Source organism: Anabrus simplex, chromosome 3, assembly GCF_040414725.1.
Source record: "Anabrus simplex isolate iqAnaSimp1 chromosome 3, ASM4041472v1, whole genome shotgun sequence".
Classification (NCBI taxonomy): Eukaryota; Metazoa; Arthropoda; class Insecta; order Orthoptera; family Tettigoniidae; genus Anabrus; species Anabrus simplex.
In genome coordinates, this window is record NC_090267.1 from 517,138,877 (window position 1) to 517,166,345 (window position 27,469).

General features: G+C 42.0%; 1 protein-coding gene across 1 annotated transcript in view; it reads left to right on the forward strand.

The window, feature by feature from the left end:
* Positions 1–27,469, forward strand: part of Dh31 (diuretic hormone class 2) — a 575,554-nt gene that overhangs the window by 411,150 nt on the left and 136,935 nt on the right. The window contains exon 3 of the mRNA XM_067144699.2: positions 2,756–2,872. Within this exon, the coding sequence (XP_067000800.1) occupies positions 2,756–2,872 (117 nt within the window). The remainder of the gene's footprint in view (positions 1–2,755; positions 2,873–27,469) is intronic.

Sequence of the window (27,469 nt, forward strand, 5' to 3'; positions counted from 1 at the left end):
TACACTTTAGGTGATCATAACCGAGAATATTAAAATTATTCTACAAAGGAAACACTAAACGATTGATCATTTAGGAGTACTATAAGCGCTAGTTTAAAATTATCGCCGAATGTTTTACAATCACTACGAAGATTTTTCAAAGTCGTGTGCGGGATTTAAACTTTTTCAAGATTTCCGACGTATGCTTAGGTACATTAACTCTGTAACTAGCAAATAAAAATAACGTGGTTGTTACAATCTCGACAGCAATGAGGTTAGAAGTGCAAATTGCATACACCTTCTTTCATTCCACTTACAATAAAATGTATTGGAATTCCAGGTGCTCCCATATTTAGCAGACTCTCGACACGAAAAGAAGTATCTCATTTTAATGGCCGTCATACATCACTACAATCTCGCCCCAGGAGGCAGGAAATAGCGAGCGAGCGCTTTGTGCGGTATTCCGCACGATGTTTCTACAAGGGGACTGGGTGTTTATACTATACCTCACACCACTGAAACCTACACACCACACACAACACGACCACAATAACACGCAGGTTTCCTATACACCCGCCCACCCTCATCAGGACAAGCCCATGCTATTTAAGAGTACTGACTTGCCAGGGTGACTACTGCCTAAATCTCTAACTCTCATGAATTAACATAGGTGTTACAACGGAAGAAGACAGAAGTATTCACTCCTCTGGAACTGTCTGACGTCTTCTACAGACTACACTGACAGTGGAATCTCAAAATGTAAAACTTTGAAAGAGAACGTTCCGTTCAAAACCGTAGCAATACGTGGGTATCTTGCTAATTACGGTGGAGGTGATTCTCCATTTCACTGTCATTCCAGTAGGGCCTTAGTGATTGTATTTACGCTCTTTTCAAGTGTTATATGACAGGTCATTGAGCCTCAGATTTGCAGGTATGTGCCATTACTTCCTACAGTACGTATGGTATAGTGCTGTTGGAGGTGAGTCTATGCTGTGTTGGGTACATTCAAACGTGTCTGCGAACACTGCCTTGAAAATTATCCGACGCTTCCTTTCACATCCCACTGCACTGCTGTCCATATTTTATTTTAAATGAACTCGTGTTGTTACAGGTACTACGTTTATAATATGATTTATAATTTCGGGGACGTGATCATAATTAATGTGGAAGCTCAATTTACAGCTGTTTATGTAATCCGCTGGGAAGACACAACGCGGTGCGGTGGCGGTGTTACAGTAGGTCAGCTGACAGTTGGTTGTCGTGTTCAATATCCGACCTTCTAAATCAATTAGCTCCAACAAGAGTCCGCCTGAACTGAGTCCTTGTCAATGGGAAACTAGATATATAAAATTCGAATTGCAATATGCAACGCGCTTTTCAATAGCATGGACTCACCGTCTTTGCTATTCATGATCGCGTCACCCCAGATTTAGGGTAGCAGACGCACTTTTTAACAGCACGGGTAATCTTGTTTTTCCAAGTATACAATTTTGTACTCTCTCTTATTTCGGGAATGTTCTCTTTTATACTCAATTTTATACGTAATGTGACTTTCAAAATCCTATTTTAGTAAAATGGGATTTATTGCGAAGTCGAACAATTTTAAATATTTCGACACAGAATCTTTATTTGCAATTTGCTTTACGTCGCACCGACACAGATAGGTCTTATGGTGACGATGGGACAGGAAAGGGGTACGAGTGGGAAGGAAGTGGCCGTGGCCTTAATTAAGGTACAGCCCCAGCATTTTCCTGGTGTGAGAATGGGAAACCACGGAAAACCATCTTCAGGGCTGCCGACAGTGGGGTTCCAACCTACTATCTCCCCAATACTGGATACTGACCGCACTTAAGCGACTGCAGGTATTGAGCTCGATGAATCTTTATTAATTCCATACTTTAAAGTGGATGGAGCTCCACAAAATCCACAATTTGCTGATGTTTATAACTGAGGGGCGAACATTCAAAACAAGTTTCGTCACAAATGTGACTTATTGGAAGTGTGGACCTACTGCTGTAAAGAAAACTGGGTTGATCTCAACACTCCCTGATGCATATCAATTTTAAGTAGGTCTATTCATTATTTTGACGTGGAAATGGTGAGAAATTACTTCAAACTAAGGACAAAACACGTTTTGAACGAACGAGATGGACAAAACGTTCTTTGAAAATTTGTATATTGGACCAAACTCCTTTTGAATAAAAGGATCACCGCATTTAATACCAAGCAGCAAAGATAAATTAATTTTACTTTATAGAAGAAACACGGGAAAACCGAAATCATCTCCGTTCTCTAGTATTTTGCTATCACCTAGGGAGTGAAGATTATTTATAGATGAATTGTATCATAATCGATGGCGTAATTCTAATACCACGTATCAGAAAATGCTCTTCCCATCCATTACAATCTTTAAGACTGCTCACGCCTTCCACCCACAATGTTCATTGCATTCATGTTCCTATGTTGATGTGGAAAGGAAAATGAGCCTTAAATACGTTATATTGTAGGAGTGCGGCAAGCATACATCCTTACAGTATGTTAAGGTTCATTTTCCTTTAGATTCTAGCATACGAAAGTGAACACGACGAAAATTGTTCTGATGGACTGCATATGGAAGGCGTGACCAGTCTTAAGGAATTTAATGGCTAGGGAGAGCATTGTGACATGCGAGGTATTTTAACCACGCCATCGGTATACGGCTGCAAGACAAGTACGTGTTCCGGAAGAAAAAGTTACGTTTGATATGTTGTGAGCAAATCTACTTTGTATGTTTCAGGGAGAACAACTACCTTTCCGCCATGGATTCAGAGCCCGACCCGGAGTACCTGCTAGAGATGCTGGCAAGGATGGCTCGTCTAGGACAGTCCCTTATCACGCACAATGACGTCGAGAAGTGAGTACTTCACTCATTCCTTTATAACCTTGTTAGATTCTCATCATTTCGGGGTCCATCTTCACATCTAATTGCATTAAAATAGGTAGAATAATCATTGTGCTGTTTGAATGGAAGCAATACAATGACTTTTGTTTTTGGTTAATTTCTATATTATACAGTTTACCTTCCTTGAACCATAAAGAAGTGACATTTCTCATGTGAATGCGATATAGCAACAGCTAATGGCACCTGCCCTTGAGAAATTTTTCTGTCTCCGCACTTTGCCAGGAAGAGTGTCTATGTCTATGTTTTAGAATGAGTTTAAGTATTATTTACTCCTTGTCACTTTCCCCACATAATAGAACTACAGAAGTGTGTTGGCATCATATGGACTGCGTAATCGTCTATTAAAGATTAGGATAAGAAAAGGCCATAACACAGAACGAATTGTATAAATTTGGCCCCCTCCCCGCCCCCTCCTCTCCCCCAGATTTTGGGCAGAAATCGGATTTGAGTTTCTTACGTACTCCAGTCTTAGTAGTAGAAGTATGCCAACGAGGTGATTGAGAACCTCCCGTGCGGATTATAACTTCAGGACTATCGATAGTCCACGAACGAAACAAATCCGACTTCTCTTTCAGTTGTATTACGCAGTGTTGGTATGCATAAATTTAAATCGGCTTCTGAAATGTCCTCAACTATAAATATCAAATATTTAGATGTGTTTTCGCTTCATCTGACACGGTCCTTGGACCAGAAAGAAATGTCATTTCTCATTTCAGTGCGATATATTATCTATATATTTAGGCCTAAAAAGTCTCGAAGGAAAGTTGTTTGCCAGTGAGAGAACTATTTTAAGATACATGGCCTTCGCACTTTCTAGTGCAGCTACGTTATCCTTCGATACGTGTTCCCAGATAGTGTGTAAGGTGTATGTCATGGTAGGGTCTGTTTGGACGTAGACTTTTTTCTCTTACCAGCTTCTAAGTTATTAGGAACGCTCTGTCATCTGTTGAATATATTTGGAAGATGAGAAAGATTAGAGAATCAAAGAGTATCTAGCAGGCAACAGTATTCTTCCGTGATCAGACGAAGTGTATACTCTCTGGCTTGACAGGCAGTAATCAAACATGGCTTCATGGAATGCCAGTACTAAGAATGAAAATCACATATCAGAATTTTAATGAGCAACCAGGATGTATTGTGGGTTAGGGTAAGCCCTCGCCTGCAATTATTGGGTTGATCATTTAATAATTTGATTTTACGATTACCCAAAGTTGGCTGCACTTATATACCTATCAATAAAGAGAACAGCACAAAAATGAATCAAATCGGTCCAGTAGAACGGACGGACGGATTTGCCAAAGCTGTTTTTAGTAAACTCGTTTAATATATAGATTATTATTAGCCCACCTTGTGATGTAGAAGTAGCGTGCCTGTCTCTTGTTCCAAGATCCTGGGTTCATTTTCCGATCAGTTCAAGTATTTTAATTCTAGACTGAGGAGTAGAACGAGGTTCATGTTCTCAAGCTCTTAGTTACAGAACAAAGCGCAGAGTGAGAAGATGGCGCTAATGTGCCTAGACAACACTGGTTGCCATAGTTACGATGGTGTGGAGAAATTGCTTACGCTTATTCGAGATAGACCAAAATCATACTTAATTATTATAACAATGCATATCAAAAACGTATTTCCGAAACGAATTTATTAACAAATTACTAGACGAGCCGTCGTGCTAATCGGTCAGTAACTCATCTTGCTATCCCGGTCGTAGCCTGTCCTTTCCAACAGTGTTATGAACATTTGATACCGGTACGGAATAACTGATTCATTCCCCTTCTTTCACTGTGCTTCAACCATTCGGCCGTTTCTGAATCTTAACATTTTCAACCGATCTTGCCCGACATACAATCGGCCGTGACTGAAAACTGCTTCGGGTAAATGGATACTCACTTTTTCAATAGTTTGTCCGTGCGCTTTATTAATGGTCATACAGAAGGCTAGTCCACTTGATACCTTTCCGTCTCTGCGTATGTCGATATTTTCAATCAGCAGCATGTAAGATATTAGGAAAATTTTGCCATTTGTTGAATATATGTAGAAGCTGGGGAAGGTGAGAGCACAGAATAGTATGATCAGTGGAAGTGTATTCTCTCTGGCTTGACAGGTAGTAATCAAACATGGCTGCATGCAATGCCATTACTAAGGATGCTCAGAATAGTGCAAAATCTCGCTACAAAGATTCATCTCACTTCATAACCGCCTCCGTTGAGCAGCGGTTCTCAGTCTTTCTGGACCTCCACCCTCCCCCTTGCATCTGTAAATTATTTCACGCCCCCCTAATGAATTACTGATTTAAACAAGTTGTACTCTTCTGTTAGGGTTAATTTCTCAAAATATATTTTATAATGGTTTTATTATTATTAATTATGACTATTTAATAGGGTTGCCTGGCCGAGGGGGTAAAGAACTGCCCGTCTGGAAGTCGAAAAATTTAAGAAACGAGATTTCTACTTCCGGAGGTGCATGTGGTCCTGAGGTTCACCCAGCCAACACCAAAAATGAGTACCAGGTTAATTCCTGAGGGCGTAGAGCGAACCACTCTGCCCTACCAAGTGCCGAGGTTACGGGGAGTGGAAGCCTTTACCTTCCACCCCTCCCAGGTCTGTACGGAGACGACTTCGCTTTGCTTTTATGAACACTTAATACATAATATTGCATGTTTCAAAGTAATGATAATAATTTACAAAGAATAAATAACATAAATAATAATGGAAAATTAAATCGCGTATGGCTTTTGGTGCCGGGAGCGTCCGAGGACATGTTCGGCTCGCCAGGTGCAGGTTTTCAATTTGACTCCCGTAGGGGACCTGTGCGTAGTGATGAGGATGAAATGATGATGAAGACAACACATACACCTAGCCCCCGTGCCAGCGAAATTCACCAATGACGGTTAAAATCTCCCACCCTGCCGGGAATCGAACCCGGGACCCCTATGACCAAACGCCACCACGCTAACCATAGCCATTAGCCATAGAGCCAGACATACATAATAATACAACAAGAGGATAAAACAAATTATATTAAATATATAACGGAGGATTCTACACTCATTGCATTTAACATTTCAAACTTGATCATTTGATTCGATTTTGTAATAACAGAATTAATGATTAATGACAGGGCTGGCACTGTTTCGTTTAATGTTTGGTTCCACTTGTGATATTGCATACCTCAGATCATTTTCAACATCTAGCCAAGCTCCGTATTTTGATTTGATGTAAACGAGCGTAGACAACTGAGATTCACATAGAGTGTTTATACAAACTGTACCAACCACCTTGCAGCTTCCATAGCAACTTGTGGCTATATCGAAAAATAGATTAAACAAAATTCTTCAACAGTCAAATATAAACAACTCAGCCTTTGCTTCGGAATTACATTTTGGATTGAATGCCTGCTCCTGAACAGAATCAGGAATCAAATAAAGTTCTGTTTTGAATGGATTTCATGTCAACTGAAATTACCAGCTCTCAGAAGAAATGTCTGGAAAGTAGCGTCCAACTTCGGTTTTCATGGATGACAAATGTTCTGAAATCAAGCTCTTCAATTCACTTTTCACATTTAATGGAGCATTTTGTGTGTCATCAAGAAGCTCGTTAAGTAAAAACTTATTTCGACGTGTACGATTTAGCGGTGATGAGGATAACTTTTTGTACTAGATTCTTTCCTCTGTCACACATTTTTACTGTTTAGCAAATTCGTGTGTGTTTTCCATTGCTCACCATGCCTTGAAATTCTCCAACGCCTCTCCATTGCCGTAGATGAACTAGACAAGGGTTGGACATACAAAATTTTCTGTTTCTCTGGTTTCACGTCCCTATAAACGGTTTAATGTGTAAATTTATTTGTATTGTTCTACTTTGCTCCATTGGTTTCTCCGTAATCATTTCAAATGGTAGAGCGGTAACACAGCCTCCACATGAGAGTTATTTTGGCCCCTAGTATTGCTGAGACAGTGGAGCAAGCGGCTCTCATAATGGAAATGACTGACTTGGCGTTAAGAAAGGTAAGTGTGAGGAGAGTGACCGCGAGACGTGGCACAGCCACAAAAACCGTCTTCATCCCATTAAACTCACCTGCTCTCCCCTTGCGACGTGAAGGCGCTGGTGCTGGTGCTCAACCAATGGGTGACAGTGGCTTTTAGTTCTGTGAGCTACTTCTTCTTCTTCCCAGCATTTCCTCGAACACGTGTGGTCGACACTTTGTATGCGTTCACGCTAGTCTTACGGCAGGATGCCTTCACTGACACCAGCGAATGGCTTACGTGAACAAATCGTATCCATGAAATTGCATTATCATTGTTGTCCTAATGGAAGATAACAATTGATTTTACGGAAATCAAGAGTGAAATTAGCCGTAAATTAATTAATACCATTATTACTGCAGAAATATATACATACATACTTTGTTACATTACGACTGTGCATACTACAACGTCACAGCGCTACAGTATATATTTTGTGTGTGAAGTCTTTGATCACTTAAGTTCTTTGAACTTCTTTGCTTTGGGGGCGAGTTGTTGACTTGTACCCATAACTCATTAATTAATACTACAGTAGTTGGTACCCAGTCCAATTAAATATTAATGATTTTAAATCATTGCTTCAGAGATCATAAAGTTCAGTAAAAGAAATTCAACATGATTTTTAACTTGTACACTTGTTCTAGAAAAAACTAAAGTTCAATTAAGTTGTTACGAAATGACTTTAGATTACACTGATTTCAAAAAGAACATCCTAAAGTTCATTTAAAAATGATGTCCAGTTATACTTATTTCGGAGAAAATCCTACAGTTCAATTAAATATGACCTACAGATCTGTTAAATGACTTCCTACAATTTCAACAAGTAGTGGGATTGGAATTCACACGATCAGAAAATATTTTTTATACTTTTCACTTGATAACCGTATCACTACTGAATATTGAGAATAACTGAGTGCCTTAGCAGTAAGTCAGTTAATGTTTAACTGCAATTATTCACTCAAGAAAAATGGCAAAATACACTTATATCACCTGAATTCAGCTATAAGAATGGTCGAAGTACGGCTCCGCAGCTTGGCGACTGGAGTTCCTGCAGCGAACTCGGCACCAGCAGCGAACCACGTTCCATCCCGCGAAGTTGCCATGTCTTATCCCACGAAGTTACCTGTTTAAAGTAATGTGAGATTACGACACTTGGTCAAGATTTGCGATGTTTTAGAAAGAAATATAAACGTTCAGTTGGTACGAGAATGCAAGACGTAGCACTGTCAATTAATAGCAATGAATTGTATTTCACACTTAGAGGAGTTTGAAAACACAGTTCGTATTTGCACTTAGCAGTTAATATGTGACTCTTTATCACAGTCTGAACTACACGTCAGGTCTCTGTGGAAATGTTCACGATCAAAATAAGATCACTTCTGAAGTCAAAAGCACAATTCTTCAACTACACAGTTCGTATGACATGAAATTAGACACTAAGCACAGTTCAGCATATTCACACATCCCGTCGTAAAATTAGCATGAGTATGAGTGTCTCAGTCCATTAAATTTATGCACAAATTCAACTAACACAACTTCTACAACAGTCTCTAGAATTTTAGCATTCACTGCTTAAGTGGATTTTATGGGTAAATTCTCATAATAAGGGTTCACATTACTTAATATCGACATAAATGTCCTTAATGTTCAGTCCCTTTTTCACACGATACCGTCAAATGTTCATGAAAATACGTGACCATTGGCCACGTTTAGTCTCAATAATCACTGAGTATTCGATTAGAATAACATTTTAAATAGTTCCCAATCGTAATTACAGACGAAATACATGTCTCAAAACTCATGAACTTATCAATAGTCGTTATTTTAATTTATCACGCAAATTTCTTCTAATATGATTATCACCTTACGTGATCGCGACAGAGTTCAAATATACATCGAACCAACGAAGTCCATAATACACTGTCAACTGGCAAAATTAACGCTTGTATTCTTAGTTCTATCTGGACACACATTCAATATTACGAGTTCAATACTTGTTCGAGATTTTCGTAAGTCGTGTACGACGAAACTCAATTTTCTAGTACTTTATAGTATTCCACACGTTCACGACGCGGTTTGAAGTTTTCCAATTATAGCGATCCCGCACAACGGAATTTGAAGTCTCATTGTACGACTCTCTCGTATTTCGCGCAACGCGACGTTTCAGCATAACTTCCTCTCATGGTGGAGTCGCGTATTTCACTGAGTATACCTCTCAAGTTGTTGACCTATATATACCCCGCTGAGGCGAGTTCACTGTGTCAAGCGACAGACGAGTGGTTACGTATGCCAAACTTCTACCTGCTATATCTTCCAAGTTAATGGATGGATTAATCCCAAAATTTCGTACATTTAAAATATGGGCTTCACGTTGGTGTAGCTCCCGTTTTTATATGTTAAGCCGTTTAAAAGTTACAGAAGAGTTTCGAGATCTTTCCACGGGGGAGGTGAATAACATGTGGCGCTGACATCACTCGACCTTGTCTCTCTCTCATGCCTGCATGAAGCAGCGGAGACCAGAACTTTCCTTCGTGCGGCTGTTTCTCACGCTAAAACTCATCCGCTCTTTCAGATTAAAGACTTAAAAAATAATGTGCCAGGGCCTATCCATTCCTGGTACAATATAGATAAATATTTTTCCAGGGATCAGGCTATTTTTCTTTCAACAAAATTCATTTTTGTGTTACGATATAATTTTACCTCCATTTCCCGTCTGAACTGCTCGCGCTATTCATGATGCACAAAAATATTGAGACCTCAGGAAGGAAACCAGAGACGGCACTATAAAGCGGACAATGCTTGGTGACAGTAAGGACGTTGGCAGTCGCTGAGACGCGAGCTTTAGAGTGCCATAACCACATTAACATGAGTATCTTCCTCAGTTGTAATTTTGAATAGCACGCTCATTCATCGATGGTAGCCAAAGTGGAATGCCACATGTCTGCACCAACATAGTCGGCATAGGTACGTACGTACACTCATGTTCATAAAAAGAATACCTTGAAATCCTAGAGATAGGAAGTTCATATTGACAGGACATGTTCATTAGTATGTTCTGCAGAAAGGATTAGTATTTCAGTCACCTAGGTTCAGCATGTGTCCTGTAGCCTAGTAGGCACTGGGTCCTCCATGGACACTGTTAACTTGTTCCATGCGTGATGGCATCGACGCTTATAAGGCGCGAATGGCGTCCTGGGGTATAGACATCCATGCTGCATTCACCAGGTTCCACAGTTCATCTTTAGTGGCTGGCATTGGGTCATAGCGCCGCACCCGTATCCCACACATTTTCGACTGGCGACAAGTGCGGTGATCAGGCGGGTCAGGGCAACAGTCTGACATCCTGTGACAACAAGAAGGCGCGTGTTCGTGCAGCAACATGTGGTCGTGCGTTCTCCTGCTGAAATATGGCGTCTGGGGTGTCGTGCAGAAAGGGTATGTCTACGGGTCGCAGGATATCATTCACGTAGGTCAAACTTGTCACAGTACCCTGGACAAGCACCAACTGTGATATGCGGTTATACCCAATAGCACCCCACACCATAGGGCCTTGAGTTGGCGCTGTATGTCCCGTGCGAATGGAGTCAATGTGATGCCTCTCCCCCCATCTGCGGCGAACCAAAATGCTGCCATCATTTTTAAACAAACAGAACCTGGATTCGTCCGAAAACACTATCTGTTGCCATTCTTGCCCCCAGTGACGTCGTTCCAGACACTATTGCAATCTAGCATGTTTATGCAAATTGGTCAAAGGCAGGCGGAGAAGTGGACGACGCGCCGGTAACCCAGACCGTAATAAACGGCGACGGACTGTCACTCCTGATAGTGTACGATGTGTTACACTGTTCCACTGTTGCGCCAGAACCGAGGAGGACGAAGATCTGTCCTGCAATGCCATTCGAATGAGGTATCGATCTTTTCGAGGGGTGGTCTGGGTGGCGAGACCAGACATATCTCGTCGTGTTCTACGACCTTCTGTGAACCAATCTGTACACACCTGTTGCACTTCCGACACACTTTTTCCCACACGAGCAGCAATTTCCCGGATTGATGCATCGAAATGCATGCGAATAATGCGCCCTCTTTCAAACTCACTCATTTTACCAGTCGATGGTTTTGCGTCGAGATATCGATGTGGACGTTGAACCTGAGGGCCGATATGGTTCAAATGCTAATCATTTCTGCAGAACATAATTATTGCACATGTCCTGAGAAAATGAACTTCCTGTCTCTAGTCTTTCAAGGTGTTCTGTTTTTTTTTTTTTTTTTTTTTTGCTAGGGGCTTTACGTCGCGCCGACACAGATAGGTCTTATGGCGACGATGGGATAGGAAAGGCTTAGGAGTTGGAAGGAAGCGGCCGTGGCCTTAATTAAGGTACAGCCCCAGCATTTGCCTGGTGTGAAAATGGGAAACCACGGAAAACCATTTTCAGGGCTGCCGATAGTGGGATTCGAACGTACTATCTCCCGGATGCAAGCTCACAGCCGCGCACGGCCAACTCGCCCGGTGTTCTGGTTTTTATGAACATGAGTGTATATTTTCTAATAATAATGGTATTTATTAATTTACTGCTAATTTCACTGTAGATTTGCATGAAAGTGATTATTATGCTCCATTTAGCACAAAAAATTACAGTCTAATTTGATGGATACGATTCGTTCACGTAACCAGCTGGATGTCTGTGGTGTGCGCACCCAGTCCCCGAGTCAGACGAATTAACCATTCGCAGTTAAAAATACCAAACCCGGACGACAATCGAACCCGAAGCCTCTGAATGGGCAGCCACTTTCCTGACCATTGAGCCAACGTGTGAGGAAAATAAGCGCTGTTCGCTGTAGGAGTTGAGTGTCGTGGTGTGAGCGACAGACATGCTCCTGTATGTACACAAGAATCTAACCATCGGGCGTAAAACTCACTGCTAAAACCCCAATTAGATTTTTACAATTTGCTTTACGTCGCTCCGACACACATGGGACAGGTATGGCCTGGGAGTTGGAGTGAAGCCTTAATCGGGGTATAGCCTGGTGAGAAAATGGAAAACCACTGAAGACCATATTCAAAGGGGTTCGAACTCACTACTTGCCGAATGCAAGTTGACAGCTCCATGACCGAAACAACGCAGCCTCTCTTTAGGAACGATATGCCACCATTTATTACCGTCCTTTTCTCTCTAGGGCAACCCATGTTTCTTATCTGATCTAACCGCTTTTTGCTAGGGCGTCCAGTTCTTCGTCCCGGAACAATATTTTCAAAATACTTCCGTAGTGTTCGAGTCGCCTGCATCCGCTTACCGTGTCTTAGGCACTTGTTTCATGGTCAGGCTGACCAACAAGTCTCTTAGTATATGCTCATTCCTAATTGTGCCCTTCCTTGTTTTCTGCAAAGCTGATCTAAGGGACTTCATTGCAGTCGACCTACTTCTCTCTTATGCATGATGCAACTGTCCAGACTGCACGTCATGATAAGCAGGAGGTAAGTCTTAAACAGGGTCTGTTTAGCCTTCTGAGGAACTCCCTTGTCCCTTACTATGTTCCGTACTTGAAGGAAGAAGTTCCGTTTTTTGCACCCTGTTCAACACTTCGTTCTTGATACTTCCTTCATTTGACATTTTACTCTAGAGATATTTCAATGTATTCACACTTTCAAGTCCTTCGTGGTTCAGGCGGCAGCGCGACGGCCTCTCGCCGCTGGATACCATGGCTCAAACCCTAGTCACTCCATGTGAGATTTGTGCTGGACAAAACGGAGGCAGGACAGGTTTTTCTCCGGGTACTCCGGTTTTCGCTGTCATCTTTCATTCCAGCAACACTCTGAAATATTATTTCTTTTCATTAATCAATCATTAAACATTGCACCACGACAGGCTTCGGCAGCCGGCACATTTCCTATGCTTGCCGCTAGGTGGGGTCTTCACTCATTCCATTCCTGACCCGGTCAAGTGACTGGAGACAGGCTGTGGATTTTAATTCACACTTCCAATCTTCTCCTGTTTTGCTTTTGGTCACAGTTAACTTATATTCTCTATACTTGTTGTTCCAAAGATCAACTCTCCTCTGAACATCTCTTTAAGTTGGCAACATCATCAGCAAAAACAAATGCGTTATCTGTTCCTTTGAGTTCCTTGGTAATAGTATAGATAAGTGGAATGAAGAGCAATTGGGAAAAGAGAACTTCCTTGTTGGACAGCTCTTCTTGTTTTAAATCACTGAGATATTTCATGTTCTACTTTTTAAACTATCGTACAGCATCTCAACATTCTTTTCATTAGATACAAAGGAAAGCAAACAACTATAGAGGAATTACACTCCTAGACTCGCTATCAAAGGTGTACACAGGGGTTTTGGCGAATAGGATAACAAATTGGGCGGAACAGTACGGTAGGATATCTGAGTTCCAAAATGGATTTAGGAAAGGATGTAATACAGTTGATAATGTTTGGATTCTGGACACTTTGATTACAAAGTATGTGAGGATAGCAGGGCGTAAATTATTTATAGCAGCGATTGATTTAGAAAAAGCCTTTGATACGGTCAGTAGGGAGGCGCTATTTTTGAGATTAGGGGAGGTTGGAATGTCGAAAAAAATGAGGGTGGCAATTGAAACTATTTATGAGGAAGTGTTTGTGATGATTAAATTGCAGGATGGAAGGTTGAGTAAGTGTTTTGAGTCAAAAAGCGGGGTGAGACAGGGTTGTAAGCTATCCCCGATATTATTTATATTATTTATAAATAATATTTTAGAGGGTCATGGTGGAGACGCATGGCAATGCCCTTGGGTAGGGAAAATGGAGGTTCCGGGGTTGCTATTCGCGGATGACCTATTGATTTTGGCTTTGACGGCAAATGGCTTGCAAAAAGGGTTGGACAAGGTAGTTGAATATACTAGGAAATGGTCTCTCAGAGTAAATGTAAGAAAGACTCAGATAATGGTGTGTAGGAAAAGGGGTGGGAGAAAGAATAAGGAAGTCTGGAGGCTTGAGCAGGAAGAAATTAAACCAGGGGGGAAAATTGAGTACCTAGGTGTAATAATTAGTAAGAATGCTTCTTGGAAAAATCAGTGTAAGAAGGCAAAACTTAAAGGAAGAGGAGCGCTTGCTGTAGTAGGAGTATTAGAAAAGAAATTTCCAGACGTTAAATACAAAATTCAGAAAACGGTGTTTAAATCACTGGTAATGGGCAAAATGCTATTTGGGGTTGAAGTATGGGGAATGGAGGAAGGCAGGAGTGAACTAAACCAGGTGGTGGCGAAATTTAGCAAGATCATGATGGACCTACCGAATTGTACTGCCAATGCCGGGGCCAGATTAGTCTGTAAAGAATCGATAGAGGTTGAAATTGCTAAGAGGGTGTTCAAGTACTGGATGAGATTGGAGGAAGGGAAGGGTGGGGCGTTAGTACAAGAAACGTTGAATTTTCAGAAAGGTATGACGAATGAAGGTTACTGGGTGAATAAGTGCAAAAAATGGTTACAAAAGATTGGATTGGGGGTATATGGAGAGGTCTGGGGGGATGGTAGGAATAAATGGGTATGGGAAAGGATAAAGGGAAGACTACTAGATATTGAAAGACAGAGCTTAATAGAGGAATGTAGAGAGAGAGTCTCTGTATCACTATTAAATAAATTGGTGGAAGTAATAAACCCGAAAACGGAGTTTGAGGGTAGAAGGGATAAGAGAGGTTTGTATTGGTGGGTATTGGGTCTTCCGAGGAATAGGGGGTGGGTTGGTAGTGAGAATAGGGATAGATGTGTGTTATGTGGAGAGAAGTGGGAGGACCTGCATATTTTTAATCAATGCCGACCTTTGGCGGAGATAAAGATCAAACTACTAAGTAAGAAGGAGCTGCATATGGTAGGGGAAAGCTATAAGATAACATCTTGGTTATGTAGAGAGTGGGAGAAAGGAACGAATATAGCAAAATTCTTAAATGTGGCCAGAGCTATATTTATAAAGAAATTGAGGGAGTAACAGGGGTTGTGCAGATAATGTGGTTCGTGCTGAGGGAGAAAGGGGGAAGGCATTCTGCTCAGAGGAATGGATATCCGCCCTGAGCAAATGCGGGAAGGGTATCATGGTAATCATGATATCAGAAGAGGGGGCTGTAGTGTTAGGGGAAAGGGGGAGAACACCTTGCCCTGTGGAAAGGTGATCCGCCTGGGGCAAAGGGAAAGCCTGAGAAAATTAGGTAAGCGTTGAGAAAAAGGGAGGTTGAGTAGGTTTGAGGGTAGTGTAAAGCTTAGGTGGAAGTAAAAAAAAAAAAAAAAAAAAAAAAAAAAAAAAAAAAAAAAAAAAAAGCGAGTTGACTGAGTGAACTAATGGACTTGGAATGGAGTACTGTCTGTTGGTGTGTAAATGAGGAGTGAAAAAAAAAAAGGATTGTTTAAGTGTATTTGTGTGAGGAGGGAGTATAAAGAAGGTATATGTGATAGAATTGTGATAGATTAAGTGGGAATGTAGTTAAGGAGAAAATGTTGGCAGTATGGAAATTATGAAAGTAGGTCAAAAAAATTCTTTTAAAAAGAATTTAAATGGTGTAGATGCCTTGATGAGGGGTGTAAAAATTGAGGGATTCTTGATGTTTATGTATTAAGTTTAATAGGATGGAAGAAATGGGATCTAACAGTTTGATGTAATTGAGGTGTTGTAGACTGAGAAGACGGAGTGAACTAATGGATTTGGAATGGAAACTGTTTGTTTGTGTGTAAGTGAAATGTTTAAAACAAAAAAGTCAAATTGTTTTAAGTGCGATATAAAATGATTGTTAGTTGATGTTTAAGTCTGAAGCTTAATAAGGTGAATCGGTTTGATATATGAAGTGTGGTGCGGTAGGTGGAGAAGACTGAGTGAACTAATGGACTTCGAATGAAAAAAGTTTGTCTGTGTAAAAAAAAAAAAAAAAAAAGTGTTAATTGTTTTAGGTGCGTTGATGAGGGATTTTAAATGGTTGTTAGCTGATGTTTAAGTCTTAAGTTTTTATAAGGTGAGATGTAAATAGCGGGAGTAGTGCGTGAGAGGTGAGGGTGACGTATCAAGGGAAGAGGGAGGGGTGGGGGACTTGACCCCACTCCAAAGAAGATAGACTTGAGCATGTCCGCACGGAAATGAAAAGGATAGGGAAGGTAGTGTGCTGACAAGGGACAAGAGTATGTGTGACGTACATAGCGGAAGTGTGTTGCAGGCCACCTGTTGGGTCTGGTTTCAGCCAGGGTGGCTTGTAACACATGATAAGGAAAGGAACACAGTGTTTGTCAGCGAGGGTCGGTGAGATACGATACCAGTTCTCACGTGGCAAGGCTGGTGGCTGCTGTAGACGGGTTGGTGGGCGTGTGTTCCATGCCAGGGCTGTTGCAGCGACCAGTCTAATTATTTTTTTTTTTTTTAGGTGGTAGTCAGGGGTTGGGCTTTGGGTAGTTAGTAGTGCGGCATCGTCCTGCATGTGTGCTGGCTATCCGCGTACGTGTGGGATGATACTGAGTAGATGTAGAGGTAGTAAATGTAGTTAAGTAGTTTTAAGAGATATGTAGTTGTTATTATTGCTTGTTTTCCTTTGTTTCGCTCTGTCTGTCTTTATTGCCTGTAAGCCGATGGTGTACACTAGGGTGGGCAATAAAGATATGTATGTATGTATGTATGATACAAAGGAAAGCGGCACGATATATTCCGAAAAAAGTAGGAAAGTATTGCAAACTTAGAGCTGGGAAGACTTGAGGAGTAAGGAGACGAACAGCGGAGAGGTGGACATCAGCAGACGAATAAGTTTGAGTAGAGATTTTATAAAATGAAAATAATTTGGAATTTAAGAAGACAAATTGGGGAAAATAGTAGTTTATAAGAAGAGGAATTCGGGATTGGAATAACTTGCAAAGGAAGATGTTTAATAAATGTTCAACTTATTTTATATCATTTAAAAAAACTCTAGGTAAATAAACGATATGCAGTCTGACTCGTGGGCTTCAGCCCTAAGTTCAGGTCATTTATTTATTTATTTATTTATTTATTTATTTATTTATTTATTTATTTATTTTCTGTTGTATAGCATGGATCAAATAAACAGAACACTGTAGTAGTAGTAGTAGTAGTAGTAGTAGTAGTAGTAGTTGTAGTTGTTGTTGTTGTTGTTGTTTGAGTCATCATCCCATGGACTGATTTGATGCAGTTCTGCATGCCACCCTATGATCCGCTAACCTTTTTCATTTCTGAGTAACTACTGCATATTATATCTGCTTGTCATAATCACACCTTGGTCCAGCCCTACCGTTCTTACCGCCTAGACGTCCCGCAAAAACCAACTGCACAAGTCCTGGGTTTCTTAAGATATGTCTTATACCAAGCTCGATAGCTGCAGTCCCTTAAGTGCGGCCAGTACACAGTATTCGGGAGATAGAGAGTTCGAACCCCACTTTCGGCAGCCCTGAAGATGGTTTTCCGTTATTTCCCATTTTCACACCAGGCAAATGCTGGGGATGTACCTTAATTAAGGCCACGGCCGCTTCCTTCCCACTCCCAGCCCTTCCCTGTCCCATCGTCGCCATAAGACGTATCTGTGTCGGTGCGACGTAAAGCAACTAGCAAAAGAAAACCCGATCTATCCATCTCGCCTTCAGCACATTTCAAAAGCTTATATTCTCTTTCTTTCTGAACTGAACACTATCAATATAAAATGAAATATTCAAATCGTCAATCGTAAACATACTGATGATGGATGACGTCTGGATGTGTAATGACGATGAGATAGACGATGAAATCCGATGTGACCACGTAGCCTAAACACGAAGGGGTCAACTCAAGGCTTAACCTCCCCATGCGACGGACGAATCCTCCATGTGAACAGTGTGGAGAGCTTTGTAATATTGAAACCAGGCTTTTGGCACGGAATTTAGCGATCTCTGCCGGCCAGCATTCTCATTATTAGATTACATTTCACCAAGGGGACTAACCACGGTGTAAGACTCTAGGCCGCGCCGTAACTGTCATGGCCAGGAGGCGGTCACATTATTCCCGCCCTTTCTCACTTTTCAAACAAAATTGATTTTGAAAAACTCTCAGATACAATAGTTTTCTCCGTATTTTCTCTTCGAAGCTTATTCCCCTGCTCGTAAACATAATGTACAGACATTGACATTTCAAGAAGTGAGGAGACAAAACTTCTTATCGGGGAATAAGCTAAGATTAATATCCACATCAGCATGAGAACCTTGAGGGATTTCACTCATTTCCTTTAGTACCTTAAGTCCATTATTTCTTGCAAGGACGTTTGCTCTTTCCTGCATCAGAGCATTGCTACGTTTTCCTCCAGTTGCGTCCACAAGTTTGACTGCACAATCGAGTAAACTTCCAGAAAGCTCCATAATCTGTGTTTAGAATATTGCTAGATGCAGACTACCAAAATTTGATTTTACGTAAACTGTGCACCCCATTGTCAGCATTATTTTTACAATTGCAGACGGTCTACCGCATGTTACGTGTTTTACGCATCTCCAGAAAACTCGAAAATTGTATTCGCCACAAGAAATTATAAACATACAGTAAATATGCTCTTAACAACAAAACATGCACCTATAAGCAACTGTCTTAATTTAATATGAAAAATGTAATTACTGAAGGGCCTGGCTCGCCGGAGCTCAATTCAAACAGACAAGAAATTAAAAAAGACCGTTATTTTCCCTTTCACAAGTGCACATTGTCCTGAGGTTCACTCAGCCTACACCAAAAATGAGTACCAGGTTAATTCCTGGGGGCATAGAGCTAACCACTCTACCCCCACCAAGTGCCGAGGTTACGGATATTGGAAGCCTTCATCTTCCAACCCCACAAGGGCTTTCATGCCCTGTACCGAAATGACTTTGTTTTGCTATGTAATTACTAAGTTCTATTAAGATTGGGGCTCCATTAAAAATATGCATTTGCATACATTTATCAACATTAATGAAGGCGAGGAATGAGTCTGGATGATGGAACTCATGATGTCAGTCTTGCTGCAATCGCACTTTCCGGTTGACTGAGGAAAGCACATGACTTACTGCCCTTGTCACAGTGAAACCCAACCTTTAATAACTCTTGGCTGCCCCTGAAGTTTCTCAGTAGCGCCTCCATGTTCGGCATTACTGAGTAGAACACCTGGTGTTTGCGCATGCGCACTAATGTCCATACTTTTAGCAACATAAACAGCGAAAGTGGAATAGTATATACAGATGGATTTATTCTCAAAAACGGAGCACAAAGCAGGCGGTCTGCTATTTAACCTAACCTAGCCTAGGCTGATTCATAGACAGTAATATTCACGTCTAAATTCCAACTTAACTCCGAGGTTAGGTTTTAATTGTACCAGATGCAGCTGCCAAACTGAGCACAACGTAATGTCGAAGCAAGAGTGACACCGAATGCATTTGAAGAGATAAACAATAAAAATGAAACATAATCCATGGTGAAGCAATTCTGACACGTGTGCAGTCAGGAGTTCAATGACAAAAGGAAATTTCGCTGTTTTATAGAAATGTTCCCTGAGTTCAACGCTTCCTTCGTAAGTCACGAAGATCATTATAAAACTGTCTCTCAACAAAGAAATGTGCTGTGGAACAATTTTCGCAAGCTGCCAATTTTCAGACGCCAGAGAAATTTTCAACCGTATTAATTTAGGCTATGTTTACCAGTCTGTTTTACTTTTAATTGTATGTATGTTGGGTATTCATCCCGAAGGCTGGTTGGATCCTCAACAGGTTCATCACCACTAATTCCTTGTACCATCGTTGCGGTCTCTTTACTTTATCGAAATCTGTCATTCCGTTCATCCATACGTCTCTTTGGACCCATTCTAAACATTACCAGTCTTTTCCACGTTAACTTCCGCTTAAGCCAGATTCGAAGCTTAAGCGTAAGCTGTGAAAATGCCCATAACCGCATTTTTCTTGAAATAGGACACCCTTCAGTGGTACTATCTGAGGATCCAGTCAGCCTCCCGGGACGTTACTTACTCTGGAGGAAGGCAACATGAAGATAAGCAGCAATGATTGCTGGTACAAAGAAATCCACAGTTGATCGTGGATGGCCGCACGGAGGAGAAAGGAACTAGAGACTCAGTTCAGAGCCCTGTGATCTATTGTGAACGCTTTGAGAAGAGTAAATTTAATGTTAAACACATATCCTATCTAACTTGGAGTATTGTTCATTGAGAAAATAATGTTCCAGCAATACGACCCACTGCTTTCTCACAAGTTCATCGACCTCTGATACACAAAAATAAACCCGATGGATGTAACTGGTGAGTGAGGTGAAACAGAAGATTGATCGGCGAGTTTGAAGGTAGCGGTCTATTCTGGTTGACCTATATCCATTCTTCTCTGTCCACATTTAGCTCGAGGATGCGTGTCCTCCACGGCTCTTGAAGGGCGAGGTTCTTTTTTAACTTACCGAATTAAGGTCTCAAGTCGGTTGTAGGCCTTTACTACGTTTGAGGAGCCACAGTAAAGTAGACGGAGGAATGCATTTTTATATCAGAAGCTGTAACAAGTGAGCAGGAGAATGTGGCGTCCTCGCCGATGGTATGCCTTCCTCACTAATTAAATGAGCCTAGGACTGTATCAGCTATTGCTCGTGTGAAGGCTACCAACAAAGTAGGCTACGTGTTTTGCCGTGTTCTTACCAGCTCCATAACAATATTACAATAACGTGGCCTTTTATTCAAAATTGCCACAAAAACCAACCGTTTAACGAACTATATCGAAAGTAGCTAAAGATTGTTTGCAGGTGATTCCATAATATGCAGAAAAGAATGGGCAGGCGCTGTTCGCTTGGGTGCTAGAAATATGCAATGCGTAGAACTAACTTTCCGCCCGCTACAATTGAAAATGAAAATGAAAACCTACAACCTGTTTTCTAGTCATTGACGGGTCAGGGATGTAATGAATGAATCATACATAGGCTATTAGTACGATGGGGTCGCCACTCCTAAACTGATGACTGATAGATGGAATGAAATGAGAATGGAGAGTGTTGCTGGAATGAAAGATGACAGGGAAAACATGAGTACCCCGGGAAAAACCTGTCCCCTCCGCTTTGTCCAGCACAAATCTCACATGAAGTGACCAGGATTTGAACCACGGTATCCAGCGGTGATAGGCCTGCCGCCTGAGCCACGGAGGCTCTCCGCTACACTTATCAGGTTTATTTTTGTGCACCAGAGGTCGCTAAAGTTCAGAAAATCAAGTAAACCCCATGACGCAAGAGCCCCGAAGGGCCGTGGCCTACCAAGCGACCGCTGCTCAGCCCGAAGGTCTGCAAATTACGAGGTGTCGTGTGGTCGGCATGACAAATACTGTCGGCCGTTATTCTTGGCTTTCGAGACCGGGGCCACTATCTCACCGTCAGATGGTTCCTCAATTGTAATCACGTAGGCTGAGTGGACGTCGAAGGAGCCCTCATTTCCACGTGAAAATTCCTGACCTGGCCGGGTATCGAACCCGGGTAAGAGGCAGGCACGTTACCCCTACACGACGAGGCCGGTATATAAAATTCAGAAAGATGTTCCTTTCTCCCCGGGTTCTCCTTTCCTGGATGTTCGATAGCCAGCAGTACGTGCTATACCAATCTACGAACGCTCCTTGCTCCAATTTGACCACAAAATGGCGGAAGTACGCCATAATACTCAGCCTAGGTTGTTCTGTCTTTCAGCGGGTTCACTCATGGTTCTGGTCCTATCGCGATATCCCGGGGAAAATTAATTAATTTAGGTGGTTTCCCGTTGTCTTCCTCAATGCCAACAGTCGCTGTTGTTGCCGCCTCTCTCACGTACAGACGCTACGCCTGATGTCTGCTTTCAACTGAGCTGAGTGGCTCAGACGGTTCAGGCGCTGGCCTTCTGACTCCAACTTGGCAGGTTCGAACCTGGCTTAGTCCGGTGGTGTTTGAAGGTGCTCAAATACGTCAGCCTGGGGCCGTAAAATTATCTGCCGCGTAAAAGAATTCCTGCGGGACTAAATTCCGGGACCTCGGCGTCCTCGAAAATCGAAAAGTAGTTAGTGTGACGTAAAGCCAATAACATTATTTATTATCAACTTGGATACAAATAACTTTTACTCGCTTAACCCGAGAACTAGCCTGCGTCTTCCGTCACCGCCATCATACTGAACCTCTTCTTCTTCGCTGTAGTTACCGTTGAGGTCTTGACACGTAACCCTTACGTGGGACCCTTACCAGATATTACACACCGGGTCAGTATGGTCTGAGCACATCTGCGTCCAGATAGGGTCTCTACCTTCTACCCACACATCCTTACTACAACCACTAAATACCCTCATTACCATAAGATAATGTCTGTAACCTATTTATACAACCTTGCTAATGTCATTACGCCCAAGAAGTCCTTGGCATCTAGGTCCCCAACTCCATCAACACAACAGTTATAAGTGAGGGGATTCACGCTGTTTACAATCGCCTGCGTCTCCATCTGATAACTTTGTCGAAGCGCTCACAATCCTGTAACTTATTTATTACTCTACAGTATAACATTCTCAAAAGGTATTCGCTGTGATTACAGTACTTTAATCAAATCAATACCGAGCTCGATAGCTGCAACCTGTATCCAGTATTCGGAAGATAGCGGATTCGAACTTCACTGCCAGCAGCACTAATTAAGATGTTTCCTTGTCCGTTACAATTTGTTTTACGTCGCACCGACCATCGCCCTCTACGATGACTGCGCTAATACGCCTTCCCAATACAGCGATATGAGCGATATGGGCCTAGTTCCCATTTCTACCACCGAGCGCTGCTTCGCTGGCTTTGAAACAGCACACGTTAAGTGTTTAGTATATTTCTGTTCAAATATATAGCCAATCACTCAGTAAACATATTTGAATCACACCTTACACCTTAATAAAGAAATTCAGTGAAGAACGTACCCTTCCGCAGCGGAAAAGCTGTACAAAATAATGTTAACGGTTGGTAGTAAATACTGTAGAGAATTATATTCACACAATTTTCTGTGGAAGTGTTTCGCGTTCTCGCGTTCAAATCTTTCAAAGATCTCTGTTATTTATGTGGCTATGTTATTTAAGAATACAGGAATAGCACACTCGCCAATAACTTCGCTTCCGGGCGAGTTGGCCGTGCGGTTAGGAACGCACAGCTGTGAGCTCGCATTCGGGAGAAAGTGGGTTCGAACCCCACTGTCGGCAGCCATGAAGATGGTTTTCCGTGGTTTCCGATTGTCACACCAGGCAAATGCTGGTGCTGTACCTTAATTAAGGGCACTGCCGCTTCCTTCCCATTCCTAGGCCTTTCCTGTCCCATCGTCGCCATAAGACCTATCTGCGTTGGTGCGACGTAAAGCAACTAGCAAAAAGAAAAATAACTTCACTCAATAACTGTGAATGTCCGATTTCAGAACAACTGAAGTGAGGAAAATCACGCAACACGGGCACTAAATAGTCACTCATAGATGCAACAGGATTTTTATGCACAAATGGTTGTGCTTTCAATACAAAACCATGAATAACTTTCAAAATCCACAGGGGCAAATCAGATGTGTATTGCAGCCTGCTGTTTTAATCTGTTAGCACTGCTGAGCATCTTGTCCGGCTGCAATGTTGCTACATTTATGCTACGGACACGTATGTCGAATCAATTTTTTATCGATAACTTGTATGTGACAGTAGCACCTGCATTAAAAATCGTGAATATATGTATACGAATGGTCTTTTAAATATTATAAGCCTGTTATTACTTCAGTCGCGAAAATATCTTTCGGGCGCAGCACATTCATTTTCTTAAACTTAGGCGGCTCGATGTTTTTGCATGTAAGAAAAATGAACCTGTTTCACAGTTTAATTTGATTGCATCTGATTCAGTTTCTTGATAAAATCACCATTTATATCCTGAGAAACATCAAACATAGATTGTTTTTTTTATTGTGGGGAATTTCTTACGTTTTAGAATGTGTCATTTGTCAAAACCGAGAGGCATTTCACTATCAACAGGATAACAGGTCTTCGGTTTAATGTGTTTTGAAGAAGACATTCTTCTTATCCTGCTAACAGTAGCCTTACGATTGTCACTCACAATGCGCAACGCGAAAAAACCGCAAGCTCCGAATTCCTTTATTGTTTTGAGTGTTAATATATAGCTCTGTACCTAAAAGCCCCCTAAACAAGAAAAATGCTTCTGTAACCTTTATTTTGTAGTCACAGCAGGAATTATAAAACAGGAAATGTTATTGACTAGGGTAATTAGATTTCTACTTTCGCTTGCACGACAATCATCTTGAGTAGTATTTATTCGCTCAACACGGAATGAAGCGTCTTGCTGTTGAAAGAAGGTGTCGAGTTTCTTGTCATATAACAACTGCTGTTTGATGGACTACCAACAAACACAATCTCTCTGCTTCATTTAGGCACTGACTTTCTGCTAAGAGGCGCTCCTTTACTAAGAGTGTTAATGCAGTCTCGCAGTTTATATCTCCTACGTAGCGTGAAAGTGTGGATTTATTCGGCGTGCCAAACATATCGTTTCGGTGATCTTGAATTGAAATTCGACGACAAATTCTGTTTTGAAGTAACATTTAGCCATTGATGACGTTATTCATTGAAAGTAAATTCATGAAACCAAATCCCACTTGCCGATCTGCTTTTCATCTTACATTAAGGCACAGAGTAGTAAATAATATTATGAACATAAACATTAAAACGGTTCACGACCAAAGAAACAAGCCAAATAAGGAAAACACTGGCTCAAATTACACCAGCACTCTTAGCAATAATCACTGAGCGTGTCTCGTCAAGCAGACTAATGCCAGCTTCTCAGCGCTCCTAGCGCCTGAACTTGTAACTACGCCGTGTTCGCTCGTTTACATGTGTGACTGGGCGAATGAGAAGGCGTATTAGCGCAGTCATAGTAGAGGGCGATGCACCGACTCACTTAAGTCTTATGGCGACGATGGGATAGGGAAGACCTAGGAGTGGGAAGGAAGCGGCCGTGGCTTTAATTTAGATACAACCCCAGCATTTGCCTGCTCTGAAAATGGAAAACCATCTTCAAGGACTGCCGTCAGTGGGGTTCGAACACACTATCTTCCAGATGCAAGCTCACAGCTGCGCCCCTAACCGCACAGCCAATCTTCCTGTGTGACGTAAAGTAACTTATTTATTACTCTATACAGTGTACCATCATTCGCAAAAATCATGACTGTGATTGCACTCCTTTAATCATATTGTTACGAATTTAACTCCATCTGTTTCATTACTCTGATTTATTTCAGTATGACCTAATAAACACATACACCTAATAAACACACACAATTCTAACCAGATGTGAATGGCCACACCTACTAATTACTGTCTATTTTCAAATCTTTCTGTGCATACACCATGGAGTCCCGGCCGGTTGGAATTACCTGGGAACGGCTATGATCCTTACTTTCACTTTCCCAAGTCCAGTCAACTCGCACAGCAGCTGTGTGTAGACCGCTGGATTTGAACACATTGCCACTGCCACACGACGACTGTTCGTTGGTTCGTCCCGACAGATAGTCCAGTACTTCACACAGTCCCATGCAGCGAACGACTAAACAACTCAACAGTATTCAACAGCAGGACGATACTCATGACAGCGAACATTAACACAGGTCCATTTATCCTCGCTGGCTCATAGCGATCCTCAGCCCAGAGAATTGCACGAACACACAGTACAGTCTTCCGTTCTGTCGTCTCCAGTTCACGTACTCACTGGTCTCTCCGACACAACAACAACAGCTCCTGGTTCAGACCTCGGTGGGACACTAGCGACAGTCAGCACCTCTGTCGCCCTCAGCTCACACACCGAATCTCACACGGAATCCAACACTCGCCCCGAGTCCAACTCTGTCTGACTGTCCGCGGCTAGCCTCCCTTTTTATAGCTCGCACGATCTGAGCGAGGAATTTTGCAATGTCACTAGAGGCAGAACATTCCCGTTGAATCTCCAAGAAACTGTCAGGTAAGTCGGCCGACGAGAACAATGCACGGTAAGGCCGACTGGGAGATCCCAGGTCGTGTGAGTCACTAGCTCCTTGCTGGAAATACCGAAAGGGGCTGGCACATAACAATATCACTTATGTATATAAAGGTCCAATAATACTGCCTTGTTGAACCCGCTCTTACTTACGCATATTACACAATCAGACAATGCTTCACCTGCTGTAATTCTCTGAGTTCTACTTTAGCCACCCATTCAATCACTCGTTTGTCTAGTGAAATACGCACATAGTAGTCAATAATATTTCAAGATCTACCCCATCAAACGACGTGGATACCTCAGTGACGTTACAGAGCGTTTGACCTCCTGAATATAAAATATCTGCTCTATCTTGGTTGGAGTGGTGATGGTGATCATTGTTTTAAGAGCAAGTACAACTCTTTCTGGCAAGTTGAACCTCAGTAGAAGAACCTTTCCTACCCGCAACTGCCTTGCAACAAACGTGTCTGCTTTCCCAGAGCTTGCATGCTGACTGCCTTGTAATATGCGCTGAAGAATGTGTGCAAAATATGTATTTTCTTCAGTTGGCTTAAACCAGTCCCCGCTGCTTCTCCCCTCACTGCTAAATGTTTACGTGCCGTGAGCGGAGACACTCAGTTGTATCGGACAAGGTTACTGGTGTTAAAAAGAAAACCTCTTCCTTCAATTTGGTTTGAGCAGACAATTCATCTTCTCTAGCTCTTCTTTTCGTTCCACTTGCCAGGCTGTGTGTCTCAGACACACAAATTCGGGTAGAATTCGAGCAAACTCTTTGTACTGAAAACTAGATCTTTTTTATGTCACCTAATTATTGTCCAACAGGTCAAGCATTTGGCTTTAACGTCTCGACTGACAAGAACGATCCGAAAGTTCCAGTTCGATTGAAATGGACTTTCGGAAGTGTTCGCTTTCTTCGAAACAGGTTGCTCCATTATTATGTTGTTGTCTTGCGCTTATCTGTTTCACTGATAAAGAAGCCGTCTATCACGGAACGCTTCGTCGCTCGCAGCAAACGAGTGAAGCCGAGTTGAGCCGAGACGGACCGATGCCTAGTGCACAGAGCCTCTGCGTCTCCGTTTGCGCGCGTGAGATTTTGGGCGTTTCAGAGGCCCTGGCTTAGACATTTCAGTAAAAACGTTCTTCCTTTCCGCCGCGCTCCGTCTAAGGAAACCACTGGCAATTAAATGGCGTCCTTGATAAATTCTAATGTACTGATTGAGAAAATATGAAGACATACTGTGATCTTCTTCCCAGTGTTCCTTCTGTGACACTGCATGGTCCGCTAGTTTCCACGCCATTCTCAATTTCGTCCTGTTAAGGGCATTATCAGGTCTGATATTTACGATATTCCTTCAGGCGATCAAGACACCGTTTCTTGGGACAGCCGCGTGGTCGATTCCTCCTCGATTGTGAGTCCAACTATTCGGGTACTGCGTAAGCTTCAGTGTTCAGATTTGAAAAAGACGCACTTTAAAGCAAAAATTGGTTGTGTGCATTAGTAGGGAAAACTTCGAACCAAATGATAATAAAGTCGTGTGCATTAAT